At 31.0% G+C, this 24,361-nt stretch overlaps 5 protein-coding genes across 6 annotated transcripts; 2 read left to right on the top strand and 3 right to left on the bottom strand.

The window, feature by feature from the left end:
• Positions 1-1,317: 1,317 nt before the first annotated feature.
• On the top strand, positions 1,318-7,283 carry eIF3e (eukaryotic translation initiation factor 3 subunit e). Its single transcript, XM_068770153.1, has 9 exons — positions 1,318-1,499; positions 1,595-1,711; positions 2,944-3,111; positions 3,224-3,346; positions 5,502-5,743; positions 5,821-5,955; positions 6,175-6,369; positions 6,592-6,826; positions 7,194-7,283. The coding sequence occupies exons 1-9, from the start codon at positions 1,404-1,406 to the stop codon at positions 7,218-7,220; spliced, it is 1,338 nt and encodes a 445-aa protein (XP_068626254.1). The 5' UTR covers positions 1,318-1,403; the 3' UTR covers positions 7,221-7,283.
• LOC137926598 (testis-specific zinc finger protein topi-like) lies at positions 3,951-5,083 on the bottom strand. Its single transcript, XM_068770268.1, has 2 exons — positions 4,206-5,083; positions 3,951-4,137 (listed from the first exon to the last, which is right to left on the bottom strand). The coding sequence occupies exons 1-2, from the start codon at positions 5,081-5,083 to the stop codon at positions 3,951-3,953; spliced, it is 1,065 nt and encodes a 354-aa protein (XP_068626369.1).
• Positions 7,284-7,331: 48 nt separating the features above from the next.
• LOC137926532 (uncharacterized) lies at positions 7,332-7,532 on the bottom strand. The gene has a single exon (XM_068770155.1). The coding sequence runs from the start codon at positions 7,530-7,532 to the stop codon at positions 7,353-7,355; it is 180 nt and encodes a 59-aa protein (XP_068626256.1). The 3' UTR covers positions 7,332-7,352.
• Positions 7,533-7,540: 8 nt separating this feature from the next.
• On the bottom strand, positions 7,541-8,773 carry mRpL53 (mitochondrial ribosomal protein L53). The gene is made up of 3 exons (XM_068770154.1): positions 8,578-8,773; positions 8,273-8,400; positions 7,541-7,701 (listed from the first exon to the last, which is right to left on the bottom strand). Exons 1-3 carry the CDS (start codon positions 8,721-8,723, stop codon positions 7,541-7,543), a joined length of 435 nt encoding a protein of 144 aa, XP_068626255.1. The 5' UTR covers positions 8,724-8,773.
• A 1,285-nt stretch (positions 8,774-10,058) lies between these two features.
• AGO1 (protein argonaute-2) lies at positions 10,059-20,833 on the top strand. 2 transcript variants are annotated; one of them, XM_068770152.1, is made up of 14 exons: positions 10,059-10,164; positions 10,354-10,688; positions 10,767-10,967; positions 11,217-11,460; positions 11,611-11,833; positions 11,920-12,165; positions 13,019-13,184; positions 14,069-14,190; positions 14,450-14,634; positions 14,954-15,120; positions 17,234-17,382; positions 17,766-17,943; positions 18,886-19,077; positions 19,917-20,833. In XM_068770152.1, exons 1-14 carry the CDS (start codon positions 10,146-10,148, stop codon positions 20,223-20,225), a joined length of 2,736 nt encoding a protein of 911 aa, XP_068626253.1. In that variant the 5' UTR covers positions 10,059-10,145; the 3' UTR covers positions 20,226-20,833. The 2 variants fall into 2 exon arrangements, with proteins under 2 accessions (XP_068626253.1, XP_068626252.1); XM_068770151.1 differs by having other exon boundaries at positions 14,066-14,190.
• The last annotated feature ends 3,528 nt before the right edge of the window (positions 20,834-24,361 follow it).

The following is a 24,361-nucleotide window of genomic DNA, read 5'->3' as shown; positions in this document are numbered from 1 at the left end:
ATAATGCTATGAAAGTTGCTGAAATAAACTAAACGCGCGGTGTCAACATCGGTCAGTTGACGGATTTTCCGAACGGCATACGCTGCTGAACTAAGTCTACCAGATAACTTTTCTATATGTGGACCCCATTGTAAATAAGCGTTTAATGTAATACCTAAGAAGATAGCTTTATTGACCACTTCAAGTTCCTCATTGTTCATTAAAACCCTGGTATCTACTTGTTTCACGTTCTTAGTAAAGAACCTGATACTTTTAGTTTTACTTTTATTTAAAAGCAAGTTATTGATACTAAACCAGTGTAATATCTCAGAGAGAACAATTTTTACATTGTCAATTACCGATTGTTGCCTATTAACCTTAAAAGCTGAAGATGTATCGTCTGCAAACAACACAATCTCACAGACATCCCCCATAAGATGAGGTATGGTATTAAAGTACCATAAGAACAGAAAAGGGCCCAAAACAGAGCCTTGTGGCACCCCACTGCTACAGGTGACCTGTGAGATACGTTTCCACTAACATTTACTTTCCGAATCCTATCATTCAGATAAGAAATGATAAGATTCAAAGCAATTCTTATATCATAAAGATGTAGCTTTCTGACAAGAGTTTCATACTGCACACAATAGAACGCTTTAGATAAGTCACAAAATATTCCAAAGGCATTTCGTGACTCCTCCTTTATGGAAATAATTACTTTATTGTAAATTGCGAATCAAATTTTGCAAACTGTTTTATTTTCATTTGTTTTAAAATTTTATTATCAAATTTATTGTAGTCTTAAAAGCTATTTTGAACCTATTTATATTTTATAAATACATACAATACTTTAAAAATATTTAAAGCTCCAATCTTTTTCTACGACTATTTAAAGGAGTTTGGATAAGGAGAGGAAAATATTTTGAAACGGTAATATTTTCATAGGTAATATTTTTAGAATAAGTTATTCCCCATGTACTTTAATAATTAAAATGCCTTGAAATTGTATAAATAAATTGTAACTAGTTGCAAAAAATGTGGTGTATGACTTGGTAAATTAGGAGCAAAATGTAGATGCCACCTATATGTTCAGTTACTATTTTGTTATTTTTTACAATTTATTATGATTATTATTGTAGAAAATAGTTGTTTTTTTCTAAGTAGAACTGTTTTTGTTAAATTTAGCTTAATGTTATTAATAATAATTACAGATGTAAGCAAATTATAAACATTTAACAATTATTAAATGAACCATAGAGACATATTTTGAAAACAGTACATAGCACAGAGCATGACATACACTAAGACATTGACTAGAGACAAATGTGACAACTCTACTGTATGAATTCCTTTAAACGCTGTCATTTTCTCCACACGAGTGTGTTGGTTATATTACATTAAGATTGGGGAAACATTAAGTAGAAATGAGTTATTCAAAATTTGATCTTACCTTTAAAATAGGTCAATATTTGGACCGCCACCTTGTGTTTCCACTTTTAGAATTTTTAGCTGCAAAAGAGGTATTTATCTCATTCTATTTACACAGACATTGATATTGAAAACGTTGGTCAAACTTTGTGTAATATTAAAATAATTTAAATTAATAATATTTCAGACTTATGATCAATCAGAGCTTTTGCAAGCAAAGTTGGAAATTCTTAATAAAACTAACATGATTGACTATGTTATAGACATCAGAAGGTTGTTGTATCCCAACGAAGATACCCCAGAGGTATGTCTTAAAGAACTTAAATTAAGCAATATGATATTTAAAACCATAGTATAATTTGATATTTTATAAGAATTGTACTCAGATGGGTGAGGTAGACTATATAACATTTCCTTTAGTTCTACTGGTACCCAAATTGTGTTTAGTGGCCCACAAAGACTAGTTAAGAGATAAAACCAAAATTGTTCAGAGTTTTTGGTTAATAATAGTCGACGTTTAAAAATGCTCTCATAATAGTTAATATAATAAAATTACACAACATAGCATAATTTTAGTATGTAGATACTGTAGTGAATAGATATGTTACTAAAATTTTTTCATCCTAATTTCCTGTAGCAACAAGGTATTTAATAATTTATGTTCTTTATATATATATATATATATATATATATATATATATATATATATATATATATATATATACATATATATATAGTGTATATATCATGTATGTTTGACAAAAGTTGCTGTTGAAGACAAAAGATGGAGTTATGTGATTACTCTTATTGTAGATCTTACTGAAGCATCAGCTTGGACTAAAGGAGCATTTATGTATCTCTTGATTTTTCCAGTCCATATTCAGTAATTTTTTTTTGTAAAAATATTACTGGTTAATAATAAACAATTTTAATACTCAACAAAACAGTCCTAGTTTAATTATTTAATTTCACTCAAGAAGGTTACCTAAGGCTCAAGGTCATCCAGAGAGCAATAGATAGGATTATGCTCTATTTTGCTACAAGATCAAATTAGAAATGGTAAGATCCATAGAAGAACCAGATATAATATGAAGATTTGCTCATCTGACGTGGCAGTTCGCAAGACACATCACTCATTAAACCAACTGTTATTGGAGCTGAGAGATTCTTGAGTGGCGACAATAAGCTGATAGATGCAGTGTGGATTTTGGTTGTCACTATTTAGAACACAAAAGTTTGATAACTTAATTTGTAATAATTTTTTATACAATATTATTCGGCTTAATATGATTAATCAAAATAGAAGGTACCATGACACAAATTAAAAAAAAAAAAACTCAATATTATGTGAACACGGGTTTAATTTATCTTCCTTGATTCATAACAATGATTTTTATTTGGTTACAAAATTTCTATAATAGTGCTCAGTTACTTTAATTTATAATTACTTTAAATCCAATAAAAATTGAATAAATAACTAGCTATGTAGTTGAAAACAATACATTTATTTTTTAAATAAATAACTTTCCTCAACAGGAAATTAAAGCTCGTAGAGGAGTTGTTCTTTCTCAACTTCAGGAACTGCAGGATGCAGTGGAGCCTGTTTTAAGGCTTATGCAAAGAGATGATGTAATGAAAACAGTTGAAACTATGAGAGATCCAAAAACTCTTATAAACTACTTAACTACAAACAGAGAATTTGAGGTAATAAATTTATGTGCTCTCTCAAACTATACAAAAATTTATGAATATCTTATTGGCAGCTAGATTTCATTAATTTTAGTGTAATAATGGAATAATTTTGTTTTATTTCTAGTTTAAAATTGAAATGATTGATAGTATGTATCAATTAGCCAAATACCGTTATGAATGTGGTAATTATGTAGAGTCTGCATCATACCTCTACTTTTGTCAGCTTGTAATGTCACCAACTGATAAGGTAAGATATTGTTTCTTTGTCTTAGAATTTTTTTCTTAAACCTACACTTGGCTATAATAATTGTTCATGCTACACATGTGTATGAAAATGTATAATTGTATTTTTCAAAGACTACTGATTTTCCCAGAAACTGACTAACATAAACTACTAGAAGTAAAAACAATTTCTGTCTAAGACACAACTTCATCTAGTTAGCAAATCTTTCCATGGGCAATGTCTACTGGCAACTTCTACAAAAAGATCTGAGAAAAATGACTTTGTAAAAGATGCTCACTTTGGGAATGAAGTGTTTTCCTCCAGGCTATTTCAATATTTAGTATATAAAGTAATGTTCTTAAAATTTTATCAATGTCACGAAATTTCAAAGATGCTTAGCAAAGCTAATTTGAAATAATTAATATAAGTTTCATTGTTTGTTTCAATAAATTTCACCATTTTTTGTAAAAAAAAATGATGAAAGTATGTAGTTTTCCTAATATTCTTAATTTTTATCAATTGTTGTTCAGTACAAAATCAAAAGTTTTGTTTTATTGGGTACAAATTTAATTCATCATACTACATACCTTATCAAACTAAATAAAAGTTAAAATAATATTTGATATATTTATGCTTTAAAGGAATCACTTTTACATAAAATACTGGAATCACAATATGGATGCAGGTGATTTCTATGAGCCTGCAGAATGTGTACCGTTTGAAACCATTCTCCACAAACTTCACATTGATAAACTAAATAACATTTACTATTATATTCAGTTTTCAATTTTGCAAAGAAATGACCAACTTTGTACCTGTAATAATATTAAGGGATTTATAAAAATTATTGTAGAGTACAAAACAGTTCTTTTAAGTAATTTACCTGTGATTATAGAGTTGTTCATAGTTTCGAAATTTTCGATCACAAACATTACATAAAAGCAACTTTGGTAAAGAAAACCTGTAACAGATGTTCAACCAAGGGCAAAAGAGCCAATGTTGTTCTGCACCTTTATATGACAGGAAACTTATTTTACAAGTATTACATTCATAATTACTTGTTATGGTATGGACTTTCGAATGTCTCAACAATCTCGGAATACTTGTGAAAACTTTTTCACAAAATTCACATTGTAAAAGTGAAGATGTTTTCATTTCACATATGCAATCAGATTTTTCTTCCTTCCCACAATGATCGGAATGATTTAAAGCTAAATCTTGACGTGGCCAAACCTGGAAACATTCTGTGCAAGTCCACACAACTTGCCATTGTTGTTGAGGTTCTGCCATAACATGTCTCATTGCATAATGCCTTTTTAATCCTGTTACATAAACAAAATGTTTTCCACAGACATTACAGGGATGTGTTGTCATACTCTTTGAACATGGCCAAATAACATTAAGGATTTCTTTCTTTTTTGTATAATTCAAAGTTCTGTTGAGCATATGGATATTTTCCATTATTCTAGCATTATTTTCTTTTACTTTTTCAAGGCTATACTCCAGTGGACTAATATGATAACTGGCATCATAAGAATTATCAGTTTTGCTTTCTGTTAAATTCTTAGGAAAATTACCTTGGGTTTCTGTGCTCTTATGAGAAAAAAATGTTGGCAATATTTTTATTACTTTACTGGTTTCATTACAATGGATATTATATTCAGTTACATCTTGTGTTTCATCTGAATATTTGCCATTGTTAGATATTTCTTTGGAACAAGAATCTAAATCAATACATCTTAATTCACTACCAGATGCCATCTTAATAATTAAACGCGAATTTTCTGAACTTTTTCTTTTTTGTTCTAAAGTCCCTTCAAACCATTCACTGAATGTAGTCTCAGATAAATCATTTCCGACCGTTATTAATAAATATTTAAAATTGATTCCCTCTTCAAACTTGTGTACTACTAATTTGGCTGACATTTTTGCAAATGTCTCTTTGACAGTTATATTTATGACTAATCTTTTTTATCCAGTAAAAGTAGTAAACAGAACACAATAAGGTTAAATATTGACATATTTTAGAAAACCAAAGATCATTTCATTTTACAATCTGATTCTGTAATTTAACCATATTGTTATTGTACATTCAATACTTTTTAGATTCTTTTAATTTTTTTTCTTTTGTATTTAAAGCTTTTATCAGTGGATGTTAAGTTTTACATATTTTTTTTAGAATTATCTTTCGGTACTTTGGGGAAAACTGGCAAGTGAGATTTTAGTTCAAAATTGGGATGGTGCTCTGGACGATTTGACTAAGTTACGCGAGTTCATCGATAACGGTGGGGCCGGCGCTACTGCCAGTAATATGCAAGCTTTACAACAACGCACATGGCTGGTTCACTGGTCACTTTTCGTTTTCTTTAACCATGTGAAGGGCCGCGACCTAATTATTGAGATGTTCTTGTACAAGCCATTGTAGGTATATTTGCTATATATTTTGAATAGGGCTTTAATATGCAATAATAAATTATTTGCTTATAATTATGTTTCAGATATCTTAATGCTATTCAAACTATGTGCCCACATATTTTACGTTATCTGGCTACTGCAGTTATTATTAATAGATCACGTCGAAATGCTTTGAAAGATCTTGTGAAAGTTATACAACAAGAAGCTTATACTTACAGGTATAAACATTTAATTTCTCATAATTCTGCTTCTGCTACAATAGTAATACCATAGACAAGCATAATTTTCTTTCTGTTAATTCTAATATTATATGCTCATATCATCTCTGGTAAATAATACATGATATTGATAGTAGACATATTTTAAGTCTTTAGTAGTAATTATTTATTTTGAAAAATAAGACAACGAAAAATAATAACTACATTATTTTTTTTCAGAGATCCAATAACAGAATTTATTGAACATTTATATGTTAATTTCGATTTTGAAGCAGCACGCAGAAAACTGAACCAGTGCCAAGCTGTTCTCCTAACAGACTTCTTTTTGATTGCTTGCTTGGAGGAATTTGTTGAAAATGCCCGATTGATGATTTTTGAAACTTTCTGCAGAATCCATCAAGTTATCAGTATAGGGTATGTACCAAAACCACATCTATAATTTTTAACAATTTTTTTTCGAAATATTTGAAATATAATTACTCCAGCAGTGTGATAGATACTTAGGAGGAAATCCATTTTCTACAATTATTTTTGTCTTTTCTTGATATCTAAAGGATTTACTAAAACTATAAATATTTACTATTTATATAGACTGTTAGTAAAATAATTTTAATACCTTATTATTGATTTTTTTAGGATGTTAGCAGAGAATCTGAATATGCAGCCTGATGAAGCTGAATGTTGGATTGTAAATCTGATTAGAAATGCGCGACTAGATGCTAAGATTGATTCAAAGCTTGGTCACGTTGTTATGGGAGCGCAGCCTCTTTCGCCTTATCAACAATTAGTGGAAAGAATCGATTCGCTAGCAGTAAGATCAGAAGCTCTTACATCTTTAGTGGAAAGAAAACATAAGGCACGCAATCAAGATGTAAGTCTTTAATATAAAGATTACTAGAATAGACCTACACAATGGTGGGTATTTTTCATTGAGAAAGGGAGTATCTAAAAGATGTCACAGTAAAAGAAACTCTTGGAAGCCTTGCTATATAGGTTACTCAAATAATCAATGTTTTTATCTCGGTAAATTTGCTATTTGAGTTGTTAATTTTATTAAGATGCTGTCTAAGAAAAAGTGGAAATTTATTGTCACTTCAAAACTTTACATAAAAATCCCTGTTTTATTTGAGCACAGGTTTTAATTAAATCTAGTCCATTAGAGATTTGTATTGTAATGTTTATATATTTAATAAAGTCCAAAAACACTATACATACAAAATTGTTATACTTTTTTGCAGATTCGTTGGGGCACACAAGAATTTTAATATCGCCGCTGATAATAAAATTTTTGATGTAAATTTTTTTTAACATTAAAAAAATTTATATTACATTATTGTTTCATTTCTGGAAAAAAAAAAAACAAGACTTTTATTTTATCATGTTTAATATGCTTAAAATTACTCTACAGGTTTGATAGTAATAAATCTTGACAAGATAAAAGCTACTAGTATTGTTGATAAAACAAAAATGACAACAAACATGTAAAATGTGTCTTCTGAGAACACATCAGTGAAGGCAGGTATTTGATTGTATATCTCTTCAACAACATGTAAGTTTCCTTTGTTTGAACGTGCCATATTTTGGTTCACTTCTTCTTGCCCTTCTTTTTCTCTGATTTGGTTTGTGCAGTTGATGAAACTTGTTCAACAGGAGCGAGTGAAGACAAATGTTTATTCAGCAATTGAAAAATTTCTAGACAAGACAGGTTACCACTTTTAATAGTAATATTTTTTAAATTTGCTGTTTCTGAAAAGAAGAAAGAACCCTATTGAATGGAATATTAAAAAAGTATGGCACAGTATTATACCTCCAATGAATAAAATAAAACTTAAAATTAGTAACAAGTGTTTCTTTCAATTTCATAATCTATGTACTTGCCCAGCATGGTGCTACACTGACTCACAATTGAGAACAGACCACTCTCAACTGAGATATTGATATAGCAAAATCTTTAGAGATGTTAATGCCTCACTCTGACCTATTTGATATCAATTATTTAATTTAAGATATTATCTTCACATCTGACATAGACTCTATTAGCTTGCAGATTCTTGATTCCTAAACCCTGAGTCCAACAAAGCTGTAAATGCCAGAAAGGCCACCAGCATCAACATCAATTGAATAAAAATCTTATTTCTCTATATCTTTAACAAACAGTTGTTAAATTTGTCTTGGAAGTCATAAGATTTGTTTGTATATTGTGTTCCACTTTTAAATGTGAAAATAGTTTTTATCTCTAAAAGGTTGCTTAAATTTAAAACAATTCTGTTTCTGTGCAACAAAAACACTGGAAAAAATGTAAAAGATGATAAGTTACCTGCAATTGATGGTATAATTGTTATATTAACAGTAGGTTCTCTGCGATCACACACTACTTCTGTTTTCAGAACACAGTTTGGATTTGTTAAGGCTATCTTTGGCGAACTTATATAATGCAGAAAGTTCCTAAAACAAGATATTTGAATATAGGTAACAATAACAACAATCTAGAATACTATTTATCCCTGACTTGATACTTTATTTAGATCAAATTATCCAACAAAGATTTAAATGCTAATGAATTATGAAGAAGTAGTGATATTCCTCTAAAAGATTTTATTCTGACAAAGGGGTTCATTTTACCTAGTATGTTTAACATTATCACTAAACGGATCAAACTGGACGGTCACTCTTTTTGCAGCTTTAAGATTTACGCTCTTTAGCTGTTTCGCAATTGCAGACACCACACCGCCTGATCTTCGAACAGTACCACTGTAAGGGATAGACATATTTTCTCCTGGATATGTTAAGGGTGCAAAAATAGGTACAGTAGACTATGCTATCTTTGTGATTGAATAGATCACAGATTAAAACTATAAATGCATAATATATTATCCGAACAAATTTAATACTAAAAATGCACAGGGCAATAAATACGGATCTGTTAACATAGGAAAAATGTATGCTGACATCTGTTTAGTCAAAAATAAAAATATTGCAGATTTATCTGAAATAAGCAGCATAATTGTTCAAATTAACCAAAAATTTTGCGAAAATTTTTTTCAAGAATATTGTTTGCGAGTTTCAATTAAATAATACAAGTGTTAAGTAGAGAAACAGAATTAAATATGTCATGAAATAAACTAAATAAAAATTGCGAGCTAAAAACTAACAGTGAATAACATTAAGATAGTTTTTTCGGACCTTTAGGGGAGGGGCTTTTAACGGCTGACGTGATGATGATGAAGTATCACATAAAATTGCATCTTCAGATTACAACTACTGGCTGCTTAGTTTTATTTACTAATAGTTTTATATTACCTATTAGTTTTATGTGTCCATTACACTTGTATACAAAAGCAGTTGAAATACCGCTTTAAACGGCTTTGCACGGCGTATAAAATACAGAAAGAAGTTCATAAAAGTTTTAGTGTTACTAATACTTTTGTAAAAGAGTTTTCTGTCGAAATATTTTATTAAGCGTAAAATATTGATTAAACTACAGTGTATAGTAAAAGGCTAAAAATAATAAATAAATGCAGAGTTACTACTATATATAAAGCTTTTTACTTCTTTTGAAGAGATATTCAGGCATATTTATGTTAATGTTGTATTTTGACATGTAGTTAATTATTTAGTTATCAATATAATTCAAATAAAACTTTAGATACCTATGTTAGTTTTTAATTTTATAACGCATTCGGGACTCGACGTTCATTTTTCAAGGCCCATTTATTCATTAGACCATGTACTAACATTTGCGTATTAAATATGTACAAGAATATTAGTGCTGTAAAGAAACTACAATCTAATAAGTCTACTTACTGTTAAATTATTGTTTGTTTTTGTTCCGCGTAATATTAACAACTATTTGTCTGAAAATAAAGATCATTTATAGCAATGAGAACATCAGTTTTTAACAATTGGTATCCTCGTATTTCGCTTGTAAAGTTTTTCTTATTGCGGTTTGTTTTTAAATAAGATTTCATGTGACGAAGATTTTTTTTCAAAACCGATATTAGAAAAGATTTGAAGTCTTAGTATCGGTTATTAACATCCCTACTTAATGTCAAAAACCAACAACAGACGTCAAGGTGCAACATAAAATTGCAGTTGAAGCCACATCTATTTGAGCACATTGCCTTAATTTCAATACAAAAAGCTATTTCATACTTAAGTTTAAACTCTTTTATATATAAGTGTATGCCAAAATGCACCCCGTTGGCCAACGTAAGTATTACGTTTTATATCGTTTCAAGCAGGAATTAGGCATAATAATCCTTTGTTTGATTGCCCTTAATAATGTCGTTTGTAATAGAAATGGAACGGTTCTTACAAATAGAAATTTTAATGTATTCCATATGTAGGAGGTAACTTCAACATAATTATATTTATCGTATGTAATATATTCTAACGTAGCTCCAACGGGGGAGACGAGTGCTGGTGCAGTAGGCGTGACTGGTGCGGTGACGGCGCCAGCTGGTGCTACAGCAGCGGCTGCTGGCGCACCGAGCACAGCCCCTAGCACTGGCGCACCTCCACCAGTTGCGGGAGGAGCAGGCGCCATGGCACTTGTTCCTCCGGCTGCAGCGCCACCTCCTGATCTACCTGTTTTAACTTGTCCACGCCGTCCCAATCTTGGTCATGAAGGTCGACCTATAATGCTTAGAGCAAACCATTTTCAAATATCAATGCCTAGAGGTTTTGTGCACCATTATGATGTCAATATACAGCCTGATAAATGTCCTAGAAAGGTTTGTTTTTTATAATTTTATCATATTGAATATTTATTTAAATGACAATATATTCTGATAAAACTGTTATTTTTTTAGGTTAATAGAGAAATTGTTGAAACTATGGTTAAACGTTACAATAAAATATTTGGTACTTTAAAACCTGTTTTTGATGGAAGAAACAATTTATATACAAGAGATCCTTTACCAATTGGCAATGATAGAGTTGAATTAGAAGTAATATTACCTGGTGAAGGAAAGGACAGAGTATTTCGTGTCACCATTAAATGGGTTGCACAGGTAATTGTTTTTTATACTGCTTGTCTGCAAATAGCTTAATTGTATTTATCAATATTTGAAATGATAAATAAATTTGTTACTTGACAATAAGTTATATTCAGCAATCAATTATATAATTATTATAATTGATGCCAATTGAATTTGTATTCGTATTTAAAAATACTAATTATGTTCATTATTCTGTAACTAATTATCTGTTTAGTTATATTTGGTTCATTAATAGTCATTTATTAATGATATTTTGCTCAGGTATCACTTTTTGCCTTGGAGGAAGCCTTGGAAGGCCGCACAAGACAGATCCCATATGATGCTATATTAGCATTAGATGTTGTCATGCGACACTTGCCATCTATGATGTATACACCAGTTGGACGATCATTTTTTTCATCACCTGAAGGATACTACCATCCTCTTGGTGGTGGCAGAGAGGTGTGGTTTGGTTTCCACCAGTCTGTAAGACCCAGCCAATGGAAGATGATGCTTAATATTGATGGTAATGAGTAATTACTTAATATTTTGAATTAGATTCCAACAGAATACTATTTAGTATTAATTAAATCCAATTGTGTAACAGTTTTGTATAGTTTTTCACTGTAGGAAAAGGATTTTTTTTAATTACTTTATAATCTAATCATTTTTACAGTGTCTGCAACTGCCTTTTATAAAGCACAGCCCGTAATAGAATTTATGTGTGAAGTATTAGATATAAGGGACATAAATGACCAAAGAAAGCCTCTGACAGATTCTCAGCGTGTTAAATTTACAAAAGAAATCAAAGGACTCAAGATTGAAATTACTCATTGTGGAACTATGAAACGTAAATATAGGGTCTGTAATGTTACACGCAGGCCTGCTCAAATGCAATCGTAAGCACATTTTTATTTTCCTTTTTTAACATTACTTTTTTTTAATTAATGAAATAAATTCTAACATAAAACTTTATTTTTATAAGGTTTCCACTACAATTAGACAATGGACAAACTGTAGAGTGTACAGTGGCAAAATATTTCTTGGATAAGTATAAAATGAAACTAAGATTCCCTCATTTGCCATGTCTACAAGTGGGACAAGAGCATAAACATACGTATTTGCCTTTGGAAGTATGTAATATTGTGCCTGGTCAGAGATGTATTAAAAAGTTAACTGATATGCAAACATCAACCATGATTAAGGCAACTGCTAGATCAGCCCCTGATAGGTAAGTAACAATTTTAAACACAAAATATTCATCTAATTTGAAAATATTGTAATACATATCTTAAATAAAAGAAACATTCTCTTTAAATGAATATAGCAGAAAATATAATATCAATTTTTCTGTTGTATATCCCAATCCATAATTTTATATTGGGTTCTCTTAAAGCTATATTATTCTCATTATTATGTTTAATTGAATTTATTTAATTAAAGCTTTAGGAATAAAAAATCACTTGAATTTTTGACTGAAAAATAATTAAAGCTTTTAATTAGATTAATAGGCATTATGCAACAATTTAATTATTTTGTTCATACATATTTGTAAACAAATAGAACTTGAAATACCTTGAATGGAATATCAATCAATTTTTAGGATATAAAATGGTGCATAAAATATTTTCAATAATTTACATTTCTGGTCGAATATTTTGCAATATTGAAAAATAAATGGGCTGTATTTATATATATATATATATATATATATATATATATATATATATATATAGCGTTTTCAAAATTCTAATTACTGTAAAACTAAAATTTACTAGCATTTCACATTCCAATAAAAAGAAATGAGTGTGACATATTTCAGATTTATCAAATCATATAGAGATACATTTCATACATCTAATATGACTATAAGAAACAAGTGTAAAAGGTTTAAAGCTCTTTGCTGACAAATAAGCATACATTCACGCCTTAAAGCCTTCTCACCTATATCCAATCACCTTGTAAAAATCATAAGAGTAATGTTTTTTACATAGATAGCTGGTGTACTATTATATTCGTTAATAAGATAAAATGTTACTATCAATGTAACGTAAATTGAGATTTCAATTTGTTTTCCACTTCAGGGAGCGCGAGATAAATAATTTAGTTCGTCGAGCCAATTTCAATACGGATCTTTATGTAAAGGAGTTTGGCTTGACAATATCTAACAATATGATGGAAGTGCGTGGACGAGTGCTTCCTCCGCCAAAACTTCAGTATGGAGGGCGCGTGTCGTCTTTAGGTGGACAGGTTAGGAAACATATATTCAATGTGCTATGTAATGTTAATTTCTTCAAACTAGAATAAGTTTGTTTATAACCCTTTCTCCAGGCTTCATAAAATTAGTATCACTTTTGTGGGCAACTGTGTATGGTAAATATAATACACTCCCTTATAATGTATCTAAATTATTTTGTGACAAATTTCTGAAGTTGTAAATAAAATGTCCGAAAAATTCTGACATAGTATGAAGGATTTTTATGTGATTGTGTTAGTGTATTAAGGATATTGTAAAAGGGACTAAAAAAAGTGTTTATTGTTAGCTTTAAGTTGACTTGTGCCTTATAGGGGTGTTCAATCTGATTCTAGTTTTTATAAAATTGGACAATTGTGGCATTCTTCTACTGATGTATTCTAATGTTGATAATGTTATGTTTAATGGATAACTGATATTGGACTTGTTTGGTTAATTTAAAATGGTATGGAAACCAAAGGATCATAAATGTCTCTTTAATATTTCTTGTCCTTTTTTACGCCATATTAACCTGTAGGTGAAATTATAAATTAGCTTCTATACCTTGTAACCACATATTTGTTACAAACATATGCTATTAATTTTATTGTGTTCATGTAAAATTACAGAATAGTCAGAATAAAGCATTGAAACAGATTATACCCAAAACCACTTACATATCAGAAAATGCATAAGTTTATAATGAATATTTGAGACAGTTAAATCTTACGTGAATGTTTCATTACCTAGACTTTTGATACAATTTGTTGTATTACAACAGTACTTTCTCTGTCAATTAGAATAAGTTTCTCATTTTTATAATCACATTGTTACTTCACCCAGACTTATACCTAATTTAGTTAGTAAATCTTAAATATCGTTACATTTATTTCATCAGCAGGCTCTGCCTAACCAAGGTGTATGGGATATGCGAGGAAAACAATTCTTCATGGGAGTAGAAATTCGAGTGTGGGCTATTGCATGTTTTGCTCCACAAAGAACTGTTAGAGAAGATGCTCTTAAGTAAGTAAAATTCTAGTATAAATATTATCTGTTTTTCAAGTTATTTGTTTGTTAATTTTAAAAATAATTTTGAATAAGAAGTTACAAACTCTTGTAAAATTTTGGGATAGGTCCCTCTGTACTTTGTGTTACAGTTATTCCATAACAATGCTATATTGATTAGTGTTGAGCGCTGTTAGCTTTACTGAATTTACAGCTTCCTCTGTGTAGTCGGTAAGTGTTGACTTGGTAATATAGCACATATGTATGTTTTCCTCAGGAATTTTACACAGCAACTACAAAAAATTTCAAATGATGCAGGAATGCCTATTATTGGCCAACCATGCTTTTGCAAATACGCCACAGGACCAGACCAAGTGGAGCCAATGTTCAAATACCTTAAATCTACATTTGTACAGCTACAGTTAGTTGTTGTGGTATTGCCAGGAAAGACTCCTGTTTATGGTATGTTGCTTGTAACAAAAAATAAGATTAGTAAAATTATTGTATAAAAAATAAGGGTTATCTTTTTTCTTTTCTACTTGGTACTGTTTTTGTCAGAAGTGAACCGAGAGTTGCAAAAGTACATCTTGATTTTTATCTTGCTAAACTTACCTATTTTACAAACACTCCCTAAGTCCGCTGACCAAAATTATGTATATAACTAAAAAATAACCTGTCCTCATTCGGCAACAGTGTGACAGATACCTCCATCTCTCTTACAACTTCAAACAATATATTTTGGGATAGATAATTCTCTACTTTGTATATTCATTATGTGTAGCGGAAGTGAAACGTGTTGGCGACACTGTCCTTGGTATGGCGACGCAATGTGTGCAAGCGAAGAACGTCAATAAGACATCGCCACAAACACTTAGCAACTTATGCTTGAAGATTAATGTGAAGCTAGGTGGAATCAATTCCATCTTAGTGCCATCGTTACGTCCTAAGGTAAACACAAATCTAATATTTAATTAATTAATAATGATTTATAAGTTTTAATTACCATTGGTTATAGAACAACACGTAGTTTATATTAGACATTTGTGATAAATATCTACAATTTTGTCTATACTACATTTGCTAGATAGAGTTAATATAACGCTCTTTCACACGGTTATTTTGCGGAATTGAAATGAACAAATGATCATGATGTGTATTAACAATTTTTTAAAAAACGTAAAGTTGCGTTTACATATGGCTACCATTTTAAAGGAAACGTAGTTACATTTCTTTTTATGTAATACGAAAGATTCATCGTTATCAGTTATTCTAATTATAAACTAGTGGTTTCTGTTCTTTTTACATTAATAAAATGAAGTTAAATAACTAGTTAAAAGAAATAAGTTCGAAATACTTCAAGTCGAATGGTAAACAGGGACAAGTACCATAAGAGTAAGAGAATGGGTCTGCAATGTGCTAACGACAGTTTTAGATTGACATTTTGCATCCATATAAACGCATCCTTAGCTTATTACTAACCAATATAATAATTTGTTCATTTTCGAGTTTTAATTCTGTCTAGCTATAACCATATAGTTAATTTCTTTTTACATAGTTTCCGATGTGTTATTAATACTTGTATTCACAATTAAATATAAAGAGTGAACAGATGTTTTAGCTTTTTAAGGGAAAAATATCGATAATTATTATTTTTGATATCTTTGTGATTGTTTTTTTTAAATTAGACTGTTTGAAGTAAATAGTTGATATGCTATCATTATTTCTTCATAGCCAGTCCTGTCTGAGCGCCAACAAGAAACGAGTCCTACTAACTTAGAACAAAATTGTGCCCATAGCACGGACCGTTTCAATGTAAGCGGAAAATTAAATTTTGCAACTGTTTTTCCTTAATTTTAGTCGTATTATATTTATCTTTATGCCTGCAGGTGTAAGTGCCATAAACATTACTGCCATGCAGAGGAAAGTATTGTATGTACCGTCATAGCATAACGCTGTACTTATGTATATGTTTACAAATGTATGTAGAGTTATATTCTGAGGTGGCATATGCATTTATTGCATTCCGTTTGAGCTTATATACATTTGAATCAGCCAAGAATAAAAAGAAGACAGGATCCATAAAATATAATTAATATCACCAATAATGTTAATTGTAACGTCAGTAATTACTAATATAATTTTTAATTTGACTCTCAAGTAGAAACATACGTAAAACTTACATTAAAATTTGATGTTAGTTTAAATCTTGCTTATAAGAATCGGAAGAAAATTACAGTACACCCTGTATTAAAAGTTTTAAAGGATTCTTTAATGATATCTCGTGTTCTCCACTGGTGGTCTTCTGCCGTAATAGCGTTCCTTTAACATGTGATTGAATCAATTTCCATTAATGTACATACAGTGTGTCACATAAATCAATGTCAGCCAAAATCAGATGATAAAGCAGATAGTGGCAATAATCAAAAATACAAATCAAAAATCTACGATATAATTACTGTCATAAAGTAAATTAATTTTATGCACCTCGTATTTTTTCCTCTATGTGTCACCGTAAGTAATTTTTTTGTAATTGTCAGACAAAAAATTGTAAATCGTCTTGATATTAAAAGAAATTTTTACATTTTGTCCATTTTTGTACTCAAAATTATTAACCAAATCCAAAGATGTTTTAATTTAATTATATCAGGTATTAGACTGTTCTATCGATTTTGGGTTTATTTATGGGACACGCCTGTATAAAACATTTATGTAATTATTATTTATTGGTGATATTATAAGTAATTATTATTTTGAAATTCCGTATGAAAGATGATAATTACGTATTTATACAAAAAAAAATAGCGTTTTTAAACATGGTTATATACGTTTTTGAATATTTCATAATAAAAAATAAGTATTTTTTTCTTAATTTTTTGGAAAATACATGGAAAATTAATAATTCGTGTAAAGTCGTATAACGTAATGAGTAATATAATATAATCAACAAGGCTTAATAAAGGCTGTACGTGAATTTCGTTTTATTTGACGTTTGTTGTATCCGCATGTCGTAAAATGTTTAGGTAATGAATGGTGAATGTTTTCTTAGTTGTTTCGTTTGTAGGTTTTCAACGAGCCTGTGATATTCTTGGGGGTGGACGTGACCCACCCACCAGCTGGAGATAATAAGAAGCCATCGATCGCAGCCGTCGTAGGTTCGATGGACGCACATCCATCTCGATACGCAGCGACGGTCCGCGTGCAGCAACATAGGTATCTAACTCAATGTGATTTAAATTCCTGTTACATCACCTGTTGAGAAAATAATTCACGTGGTCTGTTACTATGTACTCACTCATCATGATATCTCTAAAACCATAAAGCTGAGGTACTTTAAATTTGGTAGAAATAATAAATAATTAGTAAATGAAATTTGTCGTAGTATGTTTATATGATTGATAATTTTAAAGATTAATTATATACGATAAAGGTCTGTGCTGTTAATCTTTACAATTGTTACAGTTTAAACAATCTCGTGTCCGTCGATCCGGATTCGGCCACATATAATTATATATTATGAAACCCCAGTATGGCATCGTGCTGAGTTCGAAAGTTATTATTATGATAATGTCCCTTTATAACTGTTGTATTGACAGACAGGAGATAGTGCACGAGATGAGCAGCATGGTGCAGGAGCTGCTCATAATGTTCTATAAGAGCACAGGCGGGTTCAAGCCGCACCGTATTATAATGTACCGGGACGGGATATCGGAGGGGCAGTTCATACACGTGTTGCAACATGAGCTAACAGCAGTTCGCGAAGCTTGTATCAAGGTTAGTTTCTTTTTATCGTGATGTAAGAATACTGGTTGCTTTACTTGGCATTTAGACCTCGATTCTAATAACGAAGCAAGAAATCCATACACGAGAATATGACATAGTCCACAGCAGATTGGCAAAAGAACAGATAACCCCTGGATCCCTGAGGTTCGAGAGTAGAGACCAAGGTCCCGCAAGCGCGGCGCAAGACGTCCACCTAGAAGGTGGAGAGACAACCTTGTTAATGTCGTCAGACGACACTGGATGAGGGCCGCTGTCGAAAATATACGGATGAGGCCTATGACCAGCAGTAGATGTCCTGCGATGATGATGAAGCTTGAGGAACCCCTTACACATGGTGTTTGTTTTGGGCCATGTATAATCAATCAAACTCGAACCAAACTCACTAAAAATATCTCGGCTCTTAGCCTAAATATCTTTATTAAATTAAATTATCATTTGTTATTTTTGTAATTTCACAATATTTAAGTATAAAGTATCAATCAATTACAAAATATTAAGGAGAAGCAAAGCTTTCAATATATGATTCAGATTCAGATACTACTTGATTAAAATAAGATTTCAGTCCGTAGTAATTATACAATGCAGACAAAATATATAATAATAAATAGTAATTTTGTTGATTACATATAAAGTAAATTTTTCTGGAAGTTATCTTAATTTTATTATATAAATTAAATCTTTACGTAATCTGAATTAATTATATATGTAAATAATTGCAGATATGGTGGTCAGAGACGACTTACTGGCGACTCATCATTAGCTGGCTTCAAATAAAAAAATATCACTTTGATTAGTGATAACATTCTCTTCTTATTGTAACAATTTTATCCTTTTAAACATTTTTATAAAATGATTTAATTGCTAGGACTGTGATCAAGGTTCTACTAAAATTTCTGATTAATTATTTAAAAAAGTAAATTATTGTTTTTATAGTTGGAAGCAGAGTACAAGCCGGGTATCACGTTCATAGTGGTGCAGAAGCGACACCACACGCGACTGTTCTGCGCAGACAAGAAAGAGCAGTCGGGCAAGTCGGGAAACATCCCGGCAGGCACCACTGTGGACCTTGGCATCACGCATCCCACCGAGTTCGACTTCTACCTCTGCAGCCACCAGGGCATACAGGTAAAAACATTGTATACAGAATATAAAAGTTTTAAAGTGTTGAATATATAGCACTTCGTGAGCAAAAAGCGTTACCCCTTTAACACCGTTTTCCATTCTTTCGCCGAGTAAAGGTCAGCTAAGAACGGATTTAACTAAAATTCCACTCACAAGAGTGTTGAGGGGCGGTTCACTTAAATAATGCAAAGGGTCTATATTTCCAAGGTAGACGTTGGTCAGGTTTTTTTTTTGGTATTTTATTTATTTATTTATTAAAACTTTTTGTACAACACATACAATACATAAAGAGAAAAGAAAAATCAATTCATATGGTAAAAGAGGCGGTCTTATCGTTCGAGGCGATCTCTAGACAAACTTTCGATGGAGATGAGAGACATAAAGAAAAGAGCAGTTTGGGGTGTATATACATACAGATACAAACATCCCTATATACACATACATACAAGTTAACAGTTATACACTCTCACACATATACACGTATATGTATATATACATATATATGTATATTTAGGTGAGAAACGTACTACATATAAAGGAATAATTATGATTGTGTATGTATAATTACAAAAAATAGATTTAAATATTTCTCTCTTTCTTCTATATTTGACGTCACGTGAAACGACCGGTCGACAGCTAGTAATTACTAAATTAACAACCTTTTTGTTGGAAAGTGTATATTGTGATAGATGTATTAAACCAATAAGGGCAATATAGGTTTTGCCTCCAATATATCTAGATTTATTTTCACATACTGTCAATGTAAAACAATTTACCACCAATGTTTTTTTTATATAAATTAAAACGATTGTATTTGTAACTTTTTATTTCATCATCATCAGGGCACATCCCGTCCATCTCATTACCACGTGCTGTGGGATGACAATCACTTCGGTTCCGACGAACTTCAGTGTCTCACGTACCAGTTATGCCACACCTACGTGCGCTGCACCCGCTCCGTGTCCATCCCCGCACCGGCTTACTACGCTCATCTCGTCGCCTTCCGAGCAAGATATCACCTCGTGGAAAAGGAACACGACTCCGGAGAAGGAAGCCACCAATCAGCATGCAGCGAGGACCGTACTCCGGGCGCAATGGCTCGCGCTATCACCGTACATGCTGTCACTAAGAAGGTTATGTACTTCGCTTAGTCGCGTCTTCGCAACTTGCTTGTACACTATCGCGGCGCTCGATCGCCGCCAGTAGAACAGGTCACAGCTACAAATATTTAATAAGAACAAAATTTCAATGAAGCAATGAAAGATCTAGAAACTACGATTAGAATAAGCGGTCATTATCTACCAATTTACAAAATATCAATGAAAATGTCTTGTACGTTATATATTAAAATCAACATGCATGGCTTGTTGCAATTATTTTTCGGTGCTGTTTGCCTCCATTATGAAATGCATGCTCTGTATCTATTGTGGATACGGTATTTTAATATGTTTAATATTCCTGTTTCCGATGCCTGATACAAATCTTCAAAATATGACTTGAATATATGACTTGCAGTTAAAGACCTAGAAATATAAATAAATAAAATAGGCATCGGTTTTATCAACCAATATGCTAAGCTTGCATAATCCAAAGAGAAATTTCTATTTAATGCTTAATGTGCGACGTATTCTCGGGTAGAGAATAAAGTTTTCAGTTATATGCTTTATAACAACCTCTAATACACAGAGACCTATCATCTGTAAACACAGGATGCGCCATTTTTGAACAAAAAAGGTGATCATGAAGATGAAAGACATGATGAACAACATGATGAATTCATCTGTACACATTGAAGGGTCTCGCATCACCGACATATTCACGTAGTTTGCTAAGTACGTTTTCCCGTCTTTCACCGTCCAAACAGTGTTACACCGGTATAATTTCTCTTGCTGTTGGGCATATCCGATATTAAATTTGGCAAGCAATAATTTTAAATATTTATTAATTAATAAAATTTATTTAAAAGTGTACCACATGCGTTAAACATTCTTTTAAATTATAATATCGTCTGTATTATATGTAAAAAATGCAATACTATTAATAATTAATATCGGACATACCTTAAAAACTGTTTTTATTTATTTATCACTTATATTGTACTAACTGAAATTTCTTCTTTCTTATAGTCGTGTCCACCATATGCTATTTATATTTTATTTCATGTTGGTATTTATTATTGAATCGATCTATACCTAAATAGACTTCCAACTTCGTATTTTCTAATAGCATTCGTATAGAGGCGCTACGGTCATTGAAAATTCATTAAGGCTTTGTACTTAGCTTATTTCTTCTACATGTGACAGATGTACAATCTATATTATTTATTTGGAGAAATAAATTTCTACTTCTGTTTATGCGGTGCTCAATTATTTTGCAATAATAAACGGTAGTGGTAGCTAAATCGTATTATTTATGGTAAACGCATTATTTTTTATTTATTTATTCACATATGTATATTTTGGTCTACGATTATTTTGCTGTTATCACCTTCATGTTAACTGATATGCTTGAGATCATAGCTTCTCAATCTTTTATAGACAGGGGCGGTACCCACTTTACAAGAAAAAAATATAACTTCCTCTTACCAAATAGTTTTTTATACCGATTCTATAATTTCTTCTATTATGTATTTATCATCATCATTTCAGTCTTGGGACGTCTACTGCTAGACACAGACCTTCACCATAGATTTCCAATAGAAATAATTGGAAACGATAAACTTCAGGTGTTTATATTGAAGAGCCCGTTCTAATATAAGTTAAAAATATATTTACCTCTCTCTGGCGCCTTAGTTTGCGGTACGTTTGACCTGCAAACAAGTTGTTACAAGTTCCCGTATATTTATCGTAAAATGTTTTAATGCATAATTACGTCTCTGTTCATCAACTTGCATGGATTTTTCATCAATCGTTTTGAATTGGATCAATTAGTTTACCATCTTTATCGTGTCAGTATAAAGACACCCACGGCAGGCCCAGGCTAGGCCCTCCACCTAGGAACGTCAAGATGATCGGCCACGCGCTGTTCGCATGCACCGGCTTTCCGCGATCTAGAATATGTCGTCGGTCCATCTAGTAGAAGGCCTGGCCCCGCCATGTCTATCGACTCATGGTCACCAAGGTTCTCGACCTTTGGCCCAATAGCCGTCGTTTGTATAAACTCTACCATAACAGATTTGATTCTTCAGCATTGTGTCTAGGTTTTCCATGGTCTCAGCTATTATGACTAATAGTTATTTGATCGTTTTAATATTTGTTTTCGCCTAAATAATTACATGAAGGTTTTAGAAGGAAAGAAAATAGAGGTATTTCGTAACGCCCCCATTAAATATTGCAGTGCCGAATTGGTAACGAATGTGGTAACCGCCTGTTTTATAAAACTGCAATAAACCGATATCGGTTGTGAAAAGTTTTATTTTACAAATAATAATATTATGTTATTCAATAACCGCTATACCTTAAAGTGATAAAAGACATTTTTCACGTGCCTTTTATTCAATCATCGTTTATGCATGACTTTTCTCGCTGTGAGGTAGATTTTACGCGACCTTTTTAGAAGCGCATTATTAATATTAGTTAATAATTGTATTGTATAAATTGGTGTGTATCTCACGAATTTGCTTTATAAATTAATAAGAAGTAAACCGATATGTGTTGCATAAAGGGACTGCCTGCGTAAAAGTAAATCTAAATTTTATTTTAGAATGTTCAAAACCTGTCCTTTCTTTTCTATTTTAAACGTGCATCTGAATTTTATAATCATGTCACAATGTGACATATTATTTAATTTATTTTCACAGCTACTTTTATGAATATAACGTATTTGTATTTAAACATAATTTCACACGTCACTAACTCAAATAAGGAAACGTGAACATTCGACAAAATGAATTACAACAAGGAGTTTTTCACCTTGATTACATAAAAAGGTTTTCATTAGTAATAAATACCCCAAAAATTTTATCTTGTATTCATTGATCATATCACGTTATAGTATAGCTGTATTGTATATTAACGAATTTATATGGCCAATTCTATGTATTTGCATAGATCATTTATTTTGAAAGCAATAATATATTAACAGCTCGGAAACATGTGCGATATATGTAATGAATTGATTGTAACACCATAATTGTCTATACGTGTATAAGGTTTTTAATCACATATATACAATTTAACATATATTTCCCGCTTGTGGGATAATGATTATTTTAACCAATATTTAGATAAACCCATAAACCACACCAAAAGCAGCTTTCTTATCAAGGCAGAAACATTTGCTTGTAATATTTATACCGCTTAAGGTATGACCAGATTGCGGCAGTTACTCTGAACCTCAAATTGAACATGTTTATATTATAGTACAGCATTGAATAGTGTTGCTGATTTGATTTTGCAAAGAATTTTGTTAACTGTCTATTGATTATATAAAACATTCATTATTAAAAAAAGATAGAAGAGAATGAAATTTAATACATATTAATTAGGAAAAAAATGACTTTTATTAAATTTAAACGTAATAAAATCAATATTATTCATTTCATAAATACTAAATTATGTTAATGTAGGACCAAACGTTAATATAACAATTTTTACTTGTCATCTAATTAGAATTTACTATATTAAAAATATTGACATATGCAATACTTTTAACGGCAATTATATAGCAATAATATCCTGTAGATGTCCTATATATAGCAAATAAGAAGAATACAATTGGACCCAAGTTAATACAAAAAATGTTGGCTATTGTGCATAAACTGTTAAGTTGAAGTTAGTTAAGGAAAACACAATCTCGGTAGTAGACCTGTTATATTTCGCATATAAAACGAGTTTTGTGTTCTATTATTTTTTTACTAAATACCCTTGTTAAAACTAAAATTTAATTTTCAGTTAAAACTAATACTTGAGAGATTAATTTGCGATTGTATACAAAATATACTTTAAAAAAAGATGTGTGACACTATATATAGTCTGAGGTAATATAGTTTCAGGTATTAGGGTGACCGGAAAGTAATGTTACTTTCTTAAGTTAAATTCACACGACAATGTTTTAACTAGTTTTTATTTCTAATCAACAATATATTCACCTTCGTTATCGACACTTTTGCCATCTAGTATACAAATTTTCAATACCGGAGCGGTAAAAATCAATAGGTTTTTTTGTAAAATATGTTGACAGAAAGGACATTACTTTCCGGTCCCCCTAATAGTTAGTAAAAATGCACTAATGAAACATTGCAATAAAACATCAATACAATGAAAAATATTCAAATGACCTCAAAATT

Source organism: Battus philenor, unplaced genomic scaffold (assembly GCF_028537555.1).
Source record: "Battus philenor isolate CCGP_79_NKW_IND1 unplaced genomic scaffold, ilBatPhil1.0.hap1 SCAF_3, whole genome shotgun sequence".
Lineage (NCBI taxonomy): Eukaryota > Metazoa > Arthropoda > Insecta > Lepidoptera > Papilionidae > Battus > Battus philenor.
Note: the sequence above shows the minus strand (reverse complement) of the source record. Positions and strands in the feature narration are given on the sequence as shown.